Raw genomic sequence first — 12,404 nt, 5'->3', positions numbered from 1 at the left:
GGGAACTGCTCTGATAATGAATAACGACTTATCCTCTCCCCCTCTTTTCCCCCCTTCTTTTTTTCTGGCTGTAGCGGCGGCCCGGCAGGAGTACTCTACTTGCAATTAAACGGGGTCGAGCACACGGCGATGAGCGCATTTGCTTACTTTCGTAGGTGACTGTAATTCGATGGATAGTTAAGTTATTCGAAGTATACACTATAGAACGGAAGGGGAAATTTTCAATTTCAAAGCAAAATAACTTTTAACTAAGACATTGTTGAAAAAAACACTAGGCTAAAAAGTAGACGATTAATTAGATTGAAAACTCGGACATTGAGACGAATATGATGGAAATTTTAGTGTTATGACGGAGTTTGAAGTCCAAAGTCTGATGAGAGGTTTTGGCAATAAAACGAGTATTTGAATACACCAGGGAGGTAAATGCATCATGTCCAAATGTCACCACTGAACGAATGTTGTCTGTAAATTTCTGGTAAAGGCGGATATTCACAAGCCAGGAGGAGGGGGTACCTATCAAAGGAATTAGTTATAGTGACGAATATAGTATGGTGGGGAAATCAGCTTAGGATTCATACGGCATTATATCCCCCAGACGATGACTGTGGAGGCGGTGGAGGCGGTGTACCTGATCCTGGAGGCGGAGGAGGTGGTGGGGCCTCAGAAGCCGGAGGCGGTGGTGGAGGGGGAGCAGAACCTTGTGGTGGCGGTGGCGGCGGCGGTTGCTGCTGCTGCTGCTGCTGATAATACTGCTGGTAATACGCGACATAATTTTGATACCCACCCCACGCTGCGTATGGATCTTGGCCTGTCATATATTGAGAATACATGCGGCTGTAGTCTGCGGCAGAGTGGCCTGTCGCCGGTGCAACTTGGGAAGTTGCGCCAGCATCAGTGGCAGGTGTGGCATTGGCAGAGGGACTCATGGGTGTCTGCGGAGAAGAGTAGTTCCCGTAATTGCCGCCGGCCCCCCCGTAACTCCCACCCCCATAATGGGAACGATCGCGCCCATACCCGCCAGCATGGTGACCACCTCCACCATACGACCGTTGTGGTGGTGGCGGCTGCTCCTTAAACCTCTCATATTGCTCCCTCACGTTAGCGAGGAGGTCTTCGCAAAGAGCTTTGGCATTTTGGACTTCCTTCGGATCAGGACCACTATGATGGATTAGCAGATATTATGATTGTATATTCTCAACACAGAATATTTGATGGTACTTACGCGACATGTAAATACATAGGCTCATCACTTTCTCTACCAGTGCTATGTTCTGTGAAACCAGAGCCACGTCCTTTGATCTGAACTCGGCAACGCGTCTCCTGCTGGATATGCTTAACATACGCGCCACCTTGGCCAACTACCTGAGCACGAAGATTAAAACCCGGAATAGGCTCCAGGTCAACAGGAATCCGTTCCTCAGGCCATTTCCGCTACAAATTCTTATTAGCCACAGCATCAATCCTATATTATATTACTGCATAAAACACATACTCGACCGTATTCATCCCGTTCCACTTGCGGCTCTGGTTCTCTGCGACGAAACCTCCGCTCGTCAACAAGGTTGGGCAGTTCTTGTTTCATCAATTCCTCTATTTTGGCGACTGCCTTGTCAAGACCCTCCTTGGTGGTGCTCGTTACGTGAAGATAAAGCGGGGGGTTCTGGTTGTAAAATGTCAGACACTGTTCATCTGTTCCTCTCACGTCATCAGGTCTTGCTGAAGCTTACCGCAGCCGTAGCCATGCTTTTATCAGGGAAATAACTCCCTCGGGTCGTAACATCTTTAAACCTTTACATGAGCTTCTGTTATCTAAATAGAGTAGTATATAATAATATAGTGATGGAGAAGTCGTACCGGCGCCAGTTTCATCTTTAATCTAAATATCACGCAGCGGAGGTCAGCAGATGCCAAAGAGGGGTTTCGAGACGCTATGGAAAGTTGGGTAAGCTTCAGCCACCATCACAACAAAAGGGGGAAGGGTGATATGGATGTTGAGTTGAATATCTTTCCAAAACCGTGGCCCTGAGCCATAACGAGCAACAATGCCTGGGAATATCAGTGGACATGACAGAAATATTTACCATCCTCTGGGTTGCACCCTTAGTCAGTGTGTACCGGTTTCGGAGGTCGTTGACTTCGATATCTTTTATATAGTCTCCGTCTGCCATGTAAACTTCGCCATTTACGTTGCGTGCACTCTCTGCACCTGGAGAAGCAGACTTCGCCGCTGGGCTAGCAGTCTATTCAATTAAATGTTAGAAACAAGGATGCGTGCCGATTGGCAATGGAAATTCGATGGGAGATCAGGGGAGCCTGCATATCGTACAGAACGAACTGGTACCACGTTCATGTGCTGATATCCTTTTTTCGCCTGAAGTTCAGCATTTATCTTCGCAGCAGCGGCAGCTATTTAAATGCCAAACAGAGTATTTAATTAGTATTCTGCGCGCGAAAAGAAGCTTCGTAAAAAAAAACATGAGTTGCACACTCGCCTGCAGCAGCAGTTGGATCGGCGGATGCGGACTTCCGGTTGTCGTCGTTCCCAGGGCTTCGCGGTTCCCTGCTCAGTGGGCTTCGCTCCCGTGCGGAATCTGAATTCCGAGCAGATGGGGATCGCGAACGTCGATCAAATCTTGATTGTCTTCGAGGTTCTGCTTCTGTTTGATCAAAACGAGAACGCTTTGCGCGACGCTCACTGTCCGCCATTGTTGGTGGCGGGGCTCTAGCCTAAAGTAAAATCTCGCTGTGCTTTATAGGTCTCGAAAAGGAAATACAGCTCATATATAAAAACAAACAAAACGGAAGCCAGAGGTAAGGTTGACGTTGCTTCAAAAGGGTATATTTTGAACAATCTTTTCTGGATGTCTCCTGTTGAATCTGGCTTAGTCATTGCAACATGACACGATAACTAATCCATAAATGGACTAGTAGCTTGAGAAAGCTGCCGTTTAGTCATTTCTCCGACCTCGGAGTTGGATGTCTATCATGTGACTCAATCTTCCAACCTGCCAAAGAAATTGAGACACAGAACTGAAGGTTTTAGAATTCATGCAAAGATGAGATGGTGGTGAGCAATTCTCTCCCATCTCTTCAATTGTAGTATGATAGGGGTTGGTGTACTCATTTTCTGTGAATATCCGTTTGGCAGCTAGACGAATCCAGCTATATTCAGGGGAGGAGTCACAAATAGCTAGCTCCTTGTGCCTACACGGACAGAGGGCAATTGCTCTCGCCGTCGTGTGTGGTAAGAAAATGGCTTTTCGACGGGTTTTCTCCCAGCCTTCGAGCCGTACTCTATTGTCGTCACTGTCGACATGTGGTGCTAGAGGCAGCCTAGCCCCTTCATTGAAACCATGCTTCAATGCCCGCGCCTCCTCAAGCTCGACATCCGCACTCGCCTACAAAGCTCTGCATCGTCGGTCTCCGCTCCCTCTCCCAGTAGCCGATAGCCCGACCTGGTCTGCTCCTGCTGCAGTCTCATCGATCCTCTATGAGACCCCAGTACCCTCGACCAAACCTCCAAAACGCCATGTGCTGAATTGCCTGGTACAAAATGAGCCAGGCGTTCTCTCCCGCATCTCCGGAATTCTTGCGGCTCGGGGTTTCAACATCGACAGCCTCGTTGTCTGCAATACGGAAGTAGAAGACTTATCACGGATGACGATTGTCCTTCGCGGATTGGATGGTGTGGTCGAGCAGGCCCGCCGCCAGCTGGATGACCTTGTCCCAGTCTGGGCAGTTCTTGATTATACCGATTCTGCCCTGGTACAACGCGAGCTCCTTCTTGCGAAAGTTAGTATTCTGGGGCCTGAGGTGTTCGAAGAGCTTCTCCAGCACCATCGTGAAATTACAACGCCCGAAAACGAGGAAGTATCTAGCTCAGCGGAACAACAGACAAATTCGACCCAGAGCGGGGCGGGAACGTTCAAAGGCAGCCAGCATGCCAGTAACTACCACCCCAGCGGACTAGCTCATAGCCAGGCGCTTCGTCACAAACACGAACATTTGAAGGCTATTACCCACCTGACTCAACAATTCGGTGGGAAGGTTTTGGATATCAGCACTAACAACTGCATTGTTGAACTGCAAGTTTATGCTCCCCTTGCCTCTTGGTTGAAAAGCTACCATTGACTGACAATGACTGCACAACAGGTCCGCAAAGCCAAATCGAATTGACTCCTTCCTTAAACTAATTTCTCCATTTGGCATCCTCGAATCTACCCGAACAGGCCTGATGGCCCTGCCACGGTCTCCGCTCTCTGGACCAGATGCAGATATTGAAAAGGATGCAAGCGAAGTTGTTGACGCTAGTGCTCTTCCGCCCGGTTAACTTTCGCAATGTTGTGACTCCTGATTTAATTTTAGATGCCTGTGTTGTCTTACTTTTGCATGTGTGTTGTCTGTTATCTTTTTATAGTTTTGTGTATTTTTTCTAAAGGAAATCAATCATGTTTCAGGGAGAAAAAATAACACTAAAGGATAGTGACGGGGCAATCAAGTCATATTTATTGCTATTTTCCCTCGTCGTGCATAATTCTATGCTGTCTTTTTGAATTTCCGTTTTTCTTCTGTATATTTTCTTTATTGGAAGGTACCGAATAAATAGCTATTTTAATTATATCTACTCTTTTTTTGTGGGGGAGGGGCGCCGTTTACATATCGTGTCCTCACTATAGGCATACCAAGTTTATTTTAATGTTCTCATTGCCAAACTCACTGGCTGCTGCGAGGCAATATCGTCCCAAAAGTTGGGTACTATCGTTTAGGAATTGGAATTATCTTAGATATTTAGTGTCTAATACGGCGTAAACGCTGTGTAAACAGAACAGTAGTGTGAAAAAAAATTGAACTTCTTTATAACCACCTATTCTCGCAGTACACAAAGATGGTTGTAAGGAAGCTATAAAATCACAACACAAATGAAAGAAACCCATACATATAGAATGGAAGTAAGAATAGTCATATCAATCTTCAGCGTTTACCAGCCAACATAGCAGGCTTGGGACCACATAAAAATCCTTCTGTTCATGTATTGAGGAACGGCTGAATAGAGGAAAAAACAATACGAACGTACTTCTCATATTCATAACATCTTAACATCGTAATATCGTTAGGGTATCAAGAATGCCAAGTCAGGTTATCAAAATCAAGGGAAACGGAAAATAACATAAACAGCATAGTAAGGGCAGGTCGTAGGCAGCACAAAACAAAGGTCTTGGAAAAAAAAAAAAAAGGTTAGAGAAAAAAACACCCCAAAGTCCAATTTAAGGTCAGGCGTCTGTGTCCATCGAGAGCAGCCCATAGGGAATTAACACTACAGCCATCCAGGGGCATATCCCGTCTTCCCAGCAGACCGCATATCGACATGTTCGACATCCTTCACTTTTTACCATCGCCACTTTGGCAATCCCCGCAGATTCCGCAGTACAAGGGGCTGTAGTTTTCTCCTGTCTTCCTGGTGCAGGTACACTCCTGGGAGAAAACCGTTTCTATGGCTCCGCATTTATAGATAACGAGGTGCTTGCACATGGCTGTGAGGAACGATACCACGCTCAATAGTACCGTTTCGTGGCTGGATAATGCCAAAATGGAAGAAAACACGGGCCGACAGGAGGTTGGTATTGGGATATATCACAGATTTGGGGGATATGATGGAATCTATTGTTCTCTTCTTCTTTGCGTTTGATTTTGTTACTCGCAATCCTCTTCAGGTCGCTGGAGTGGACAAGACAGATATCGATAGTCCTCCGAGGGTAAGTCGAAGCTTACACGAAGAATGAAAGCGAGACTGATATCGAGTAGATGGATTTGCTTGGGAATTCAGGAGATTTATGTGAAAATTTCAGAATGAAGGAGAAGGGAGAAAATGAGGTGTTCTGGCTTGAAAGATTCGGAGAAAGTTGATCGTGCCCTATCGAGAGTGTGTAGAATGATTTGGAAAATCCCGATTGCAAGTTGAAATAATGTTGGCGGTAACTCAATATAAATATAATCGACCTGGATTTGCTGTCCGAGATAAAATACTAACTTATCACACTCCAGTCATGGCAAACAAAGAAAAAAAAGTTTGTGCTACCCACCCAAAACAGAAGAATTAGACGTATAGCTGAATTTGAAGTGATTTGGTATTTGCCGACGGCTAGATGTGTTAAAGAGTGAGATCACAAACTCCAGAATTGAGTTAGGGGTTGAGGTGGAGACTATATACACCCCGGTCATACCCAAGGCAGAGAGACATGCTTTGTCAAAACGACTCAGTCACCTGCCAAGAATGGAGATAACCGTGAACGAACCCCCGTGTCTGCTCGGGCATAGAGGACTGTCCGTTCTGACGTCATCTAGCAGAATAAAGAGGAGCATGAAGTTTAAAAGAAAATGCAGTGAAGATGATAATATGTCGATGAAACATTGCCAGCTGAAGCGGAGGGTAGTACCGCAGATGTCAGAAGCAAACGAGACAAGGATTGACCATTGAATCTCGGGCAGAGAGTCAGCGGCCGCATGAAAGGAGGAGAGAAGTGGAAAGGTTACCGCCCATGCCTATCGCTGCCCAACGACGGAGGATGCGATAGGCATCGCAGTCGGAAATAATGGAAGAGAAGGGGACTGGCCAATGACAAAGTAGAAGCGTTGTTGTCCAGTGAGACCAGCAGCCGTTGGCAAAACAGATGCAACGACAGAGGGCATGGCCTTGGACGAGCAAGTCTGAGATGTGGAGACAAACTCCCATCTGCAAACATACGTCATATGCTCGTGGCTGACATGGGAAAGAAATTTAAACTGCCGAGTTAAATCGCGAGTCAAATGGCCATGCGCAGATTGTGGCCCAAGCATGCGAGCGCCGCTGCAAAAAGACTGATCGCTCAAGATGGCGTTCGACCGAAGTACACCTTTACAAAACGACTTTTGGCGGAATGAATCACTCAAAGCTATAAATTGAGATCACAACAGGAGGAATCGGAATCGCCTGCCAGTGCGGTAGCACTTGCAGCAGCAAACTTGACACTGCTACTTCATTAGTTGGTTATGAAAAATACAGAAGCAGCTTGACTGATTGCGTATCCACCATAATAATAGATTACTTAGTCTTTATCTCCCTGCCATCGAGAAAAAATAGCCTGGTGTCTAAGGTCCTCCAAAATCTATATAATCCACAGATTGTTATCCATGTCAATGAGGACATTGTCTGGTTCAGCATCCCCCAAGATAATCCCAGCTTTGTGAAACTCATTGATCATCTCTTTCAACTGATGAATCCATGTTTCCCAAAGATATGATGCTGGCTTTCGAATTTTCTCGAGAAGCCAATGTACAGTGAAACTTGATATAGGTGACTAGAATACCACAAATTTTCATATTGCTCTTATTTCCAGATGAAACAAAACTACGAAGTTTAGATACCTGAATTTTATCATTCAGCTCTAACTGATATATGTGGAGTGGTGTCTTGATTTCATGCTTGATATGTTTTAATAGCTCTCATCAATAAGCTGGTTTGAAAAATTGCTCCTTTCCCTCACTATCCACAAGCACTCTTGAAGATTGTAGTGGTCCTCCATTTTCTGAATCCCAGGTAATTTCATCTTAAGACTAGCAGCCATAGCAGTACTATATGACAATGAAAGATGGACAAATGGATTGCTGGTATTCTGTAATATTCCTCTTAAGGTTATTATCCGTGGCTTAGTTGGACGAGGCGCGAGGGTACAGGAGTGCAAACCAAGTCCTTGCCATCCAGTAAACAGGCCAGTTGGCCAGGTTTAAACTAGACAAGAGATCCTTTATCAAACCACGTGTGATTCCTAAACACTTCTCCATGTTTTTGACTAGTTAGAGCTAAAATATCGAAGCGCCTATCATAGGTTCTAACTTTATCACCACACTAAAATTTGGTGATATCATACAGCGGATCAGGATGTGCAGTGGCTTCAGGACTTTCATGAGGAGCCATCTTAGCAGGACAGGATGATTTCGGCGGTGCACAGGTGAAAATAAAACATTCTTATGGGAAGAAGGGGGGATCAATAATCGCCAACTCTAATAATATCAGTTGGTCGGTCTGTCGGCCGGTCGGTAACATGCAGCTATGACATCAAATAGTTGCTATTTGCGCTGTGAGTCTCTGACAGGGAACTTATACAGTCAGCACCGAGGAGACGGTCCATGGTTTTCCCAGAAGTATGTACATCGTAGGAGATTACTTGGTATTTCGCTTGCAGATGAGACCGCTGTCTCTAGATCAAAATCGATTGGACATTGACAGCCGATGTGAAGGAACCTGGCCAGGAAATCCAGAAAAAGGTCGACACTAGGTGAGATGGACCCCAGAATGGTTTGTCCAGGAGTTGTCGAGAGTTGCGGGGAGACTTACCGCCATTCGTCCACGTGTCTAGTTCGCAGAGATAACTATGGATTGGAAAGATCGTGACAAATCTCATCGCCAGACGACAAGCATGACCGACTGGTACTTCACATTCTCTCATTGTCATCATCTCGAGGGCGCTCACGATCAGAAGCTCATCCTTGCAAGACTTATGAGTTGGAATGTTTCTTATTCGTGTACGAGCAGGGCTGGCAGCTGGGAATGCCATAAAGAATGCTGAGAGGGACACGGGATAATACCAGAGCCAAAACTGAGAGAGTCTATTTATCCATCCAAAACCCTTTTCTTTCTGATTCTTAGCGTCTTACAAGCAGGATAATTCCGCCCCCCCCCCCCCCCCCCCCTTGAATCCGTAGTTCAAGCATCACCTCCCAGAATGGAAACATCCTGGGAAAAACACCGATAAAGCATAAGATAAATAATGGCTAGGTGGCGAATGGCGAGAAAGAGTTCTTTAAGTGCCTATTGACAAAAAGTATTAAAACACACCCAACGTACGGATATGCAACGCCCAAAAAAAAGTCAAAGAGTAATGAAAGCTTTACGGAGTTATCCTCCAGAAAACACATCTAAACGCCAATGAAATCCCCTGGAAGTGCCCTTCCCGACACACTCGAGACATTTTAACCTCAAAACTCCAACATATTACTCCATAAAAGATAAGGAGAAACCAGCGAGATTATCCCAGAAAATCCTTTTCGTATGCTGAGGAAACCTTGATCTATATCCGTATCTTCGCGCCGATCCCTTTTCCTTTGTAGAACACTGTATTCGAATAGTTTCCAAGCTGCACGTCGACGTCAGCGACGGCATCCATTTTTAATGTCCCTCCTAATGCCTCGCGGATTGCTTCGTATCCTGCGCCGCTAAGATCCAGCTCCACCGGCAGCCGGGGTGTTTGGGAAGTCCCAGGCGGAACCCTAAATGGATGGTCATACTTGATCTTTCCTACCGGCTCACTATGATTGTAGAACGCTGTTGCATCAATGGAGGTAATGAGAAGTGTCGTAGACGAGAGTGGTGAAGCCAAGGTGAATACCGCAGTCGAAGACCACAAGTACAACTACCAAGACCAAGGATATACAAGTCAGTCCTTGTCACTGTCTTGCGTGGTAGAACACACGTGAAACTTAGGTAGGGAGAGCAATCAGATAATGGGGTACCATTCGTCTGATTTACACGGTAGGAAATTGCTGAGAAAGAATATCGGCAAGAGCAGACAATACCGTTGCATCTTTAATGAAGTGTGGTTGACCATCATCCTCTGGTGGCCCAAGCTTGGGAACCGGAATGTCCAGCTCCAGAGACGATAATGCCAACCCTAAGTTAGGGAGAACGGGAATCATGTCTCGATGTGGCTTAAGGGCGATGGAAGTATTGAATCCTAAAAATGGGTTAGAGTAGTTGCTAAGCTGAATAGTTAAGTATGGTTAACCAACCTGAAACAAAACGAGAAATCAGGTCTTGGCCAGCAGCAATTCCATCCTTCCCACCAAGCTGCAATGGATCCCAGAGAGCAAATATTTCAATACCGGAATTCAATCCTGGTGATATCGAAAGGTTTCGAGCAGTCACGTGGCCAACGTTGGTTCCGTTGTGCGCAACTCGCAAATTTATGAAAGGGATGTCCGCTGAATACTCAGTTGGATTTGTGAATTTCAATTTTGATCCAAGAAGAATAGATGACTCTGTAGTTTCTACTACTTCTATGGTCTCCACAGTAGCCTTGAAGTCCGAAAATCCTCCGCTCATGGGCGCTAGACGAGATGACATGTCAGCAATAAATTTACGACAACCATGGTATCTGAAACGTACGCTTCACAGTAATATTACTACTGGCTGGAATCTCTCGGATTATGAATTTCCCAATAGCAGTATCTGTTTCTGCATCCACCTTTGCTTTTACATGTAAACGAACAGGTTTGCGCTCGAGTAGTAAAGCCTGGACGACGCTCAAAAAAGTGCTCTCATCGGTGACTTGCAATGGCGCCTTCTTGACATCAAATTGGAGTAGTAACGCTGCAGACGGAGGCTGCCCGTCCTCGATTCGAGTTGCGGTAGAATTTTGCCACTTCTTTATATTTATGAAACCAAGCTCTTTTCCTTCATAGTAAATATATGCCGTGGACCGAACGTGAGAGACATCTAACGAAAAGTTCATCCCTCTGGGAAGACCGATTACCGCTTTGACCAACGCGGAAACCATAGGCTGTGCTTCAGGTGTATTAGGTTTAGCGAGCGAGTCTGGTAGGGAGAAATGAACGTTGGTCATTGAAAAGTTTCGAACTAAATGACCAAGCGCACGGCCTGCAAAAGGTACAGGAACAGTAACGTTTCTCAGAAAGCCTTCTATCCAACTTGGCAAATTAGATGAAGGAGATTTTCCTCCGCCAATGTAAATTTTCGATTCTTGCCCACTGATATAGTTTTCAACTAGAAGATCTAAAGGTGAAAAGTTGGTACCAGGACAAACAGTCGTCAAGGCATCGGAAAGTTGACCAATGAGACCTTTCGCAGAGATATTCACGGGCTTATTAGGGACGATTTGAACTGGGTCCGTTGTAGCATTAGCTACTAGAATATAGGCGTCGCTAGGAGAACAGTTTGGTAGAGAAATTTTGAAGCCCATCGGTGGCATAGTGAGCCTGACCGGATACCGATTGATGACAAGCACTGAAACGTCCACCTCCATGGCTTTTTGATGTTCTGGTGTCGCGACTTCATGAAAGTCCAACTTCGTGATGTTGAACTTAGGGAAACCGTGGCGGGCTTGGTCTATAAGAAGTATTAGCTAAACATGTTTAATTTAACCTCGGGACCCTGAAAAAACTATACAAGGATTGACCTTGGAAAACAAACGACTCCACAACAGTCTGAGATCCGAGATATAATACTCCGGAACTCAGACGCACTGTAGCCACTCCTTTAACGCGCAGCTGGCCAAGGCGGCCTTGGAGCCAGTCGTTCGCCACAGCTCGAACTCCAGCCATATCTCCAGGTCTCAAGTCCGTTATAAAATCGATCTTATTTGTGTACCCATCACGGATACTGACTCTCAGTGGTGGTATGGTCGCAGTTGCCAGCAAGATGTTGCCGTACTCCGGAAGATAAACTTGGACTTCAGTCTGGTCGCTTTTGATCTCTCTTACTAACCACGTTCCAAAGCGCCCAAGATCACGTACAAATTTCGTTGGCACCCGTGACGCATCGAGAACAAAGGAGCCCTGAACTCTGGCCTGCACTCCATCCGGTGTAAACGAATTGACGGACACATCAGTCGCCTTAAAAACCGAGGCGCTCTCAGTATATTGTTTGATAATAGTTGGGCTCGCAAAGCCTAGCCCAAGAACTGCTATTATCGTCAACACAAGGCCTAGCAGTGCGACAGATGAAGGTCGGGCGATCCATCTCTTTCCCTGTTTTGTGGACGACCGGACTGAAGATGATTCATGGGAGGACGATGGTGGACAGCCAACATCCCCCAAATATCGGATTTCTTGACTTGCTCCATCAGCGAGAAGGGGTGTGGATTCCGACGGATTTTCATATGACGAGACTTTGGGCTTCCCCTTCGAACAAATAGAGCACGCCCCAGAGGGATGTGCATCAGGATCCCCCGTATTCCCACGGAGCAGAGGAGCACATTCGTCTGCCGAGTCCCCAGCCATGATGGTTGCGAACTACAGTCAGAGCAACAACGGTAGTTTAAAAACTATCTCCAAAGAAACATGGGCCGGCTCTTCCAGCTTTTGGTGAAAGACGATTTGGCGTCTCACGTCCGGAAGATAACAATTTGAACTTGAAGTCTTCCAAGACCGTCCAAGGCATGGCTGGCGATGTTGGATGACGTGATGACTCAGCTTGTTTCCAAAATTGGTAATTACCTTGTAGGATCATTGGAATCTCCAGGGCTGGTTACCTTGGAATCTTGAAAGTGTCTTGGTGTATTGACCAATAAATTTGACGGCAAATTGTTCGACATTTTAGTTTTCGGTAAACCGTAGCCAATAATATCTTAGAA

The 12,404-nt window shown here is 45.9% G+C and overlaps 3 protein-coding genes across 3 annotated transcripts; 1 reads left to right on the top strand and 2 right to left on the bottom strand.

Annotated features, from left to right (window-relative positions):
- Nucleotides 1–138: 138 nt before the first annotated feature.
- On the bottom strand, nucleotides 139–2,785 carry HCBG_02352 (KH domain-containing protein; the record flags this gene model as incomplete). Its single annotated transcript, XM_045429401.1, has 9 exons — nucleotides 139–513; nucleotides 579–1,158; nucleotides 1,223–1,431; nucleotides 1,493–1,660; nucleotides 1,728–1,780; nucleotides 1,855–1,876; nucleotides 2,082–2,240; nucleotides 2,327–2,406; nucleotides 2,487–2,785. The coding sequence occupies 9 exons, from the start codon at nucleotides 2,704–2,706 to the stop codon at nucleotides 490–492; spliced, it is 1,515 nt and encodes a 504-aa protein (XP_045289296.1).
- Nucleotides 2,786–3,066: 281 nt separating this feature from the next.
- On the top strand, nucleotides 3,067–4,640 carry HCBG_02351 (acetolactate synthase; the record flags this gene model as incomplete). Its single annotated transcript, XM_045429400.1, has 2 exons — nucleotides 3,067–4,085; nucleotides 4,153–4,640. The coding sequence occupies 2 exons, from the start codon at nucleotides 3,253–3,255 to the stop codon at nucleotides 4,328–4,330; spliced, it is 1,011 nt and encodes a 336-aa protein (XP_045289295.1).
- A 4,147-nt stretch (nucleotides 4,641–8,787) lies between these two features.
- HCBG_02350 (uncharacterized protein) lies at nucleotides 8,788–12,175 on the bottom strand (the record flags this gene model as incomplete). Its single annotated transcript, XM_045429399.1, has 5 exons — nucleotides 8,788–9,446; nucleotides 9,610–9,767; nucleotides 9,823–10,140; nucleotides 10,199–11,158; nucleotides 11,229–12,175. 5 exons carry the CDS (start codon nucleotides 12,049–12,051, stop codon nucleotides 9,105–9,107), a joined length of 2,601 nt encoding a protein of 866 aa, XP_045289294.1.
- Between the last annotated feature and the right edge of the window lie 229 nt (nucleotides 12,176–12,404).

Source organism: Histoplasma capsulatum, assembly GCF_000150115.1.
Source record: "Histoplasma capsulatum G186AR genomic scaffold supercont2.3, whole genome shotgun sequence".
Lineage (NCBI taxonomy): Eukaryota > Fungi > Ascomycota > Eurotiomycetes > Onygenales > Ajellomycetaceae > Histoplasma > Histoplasma capsulatum.
Note: the sequence above shows the minus strand (reverse complement) of the source record. Positions and strands in the feature narration are given on the sequence as shown.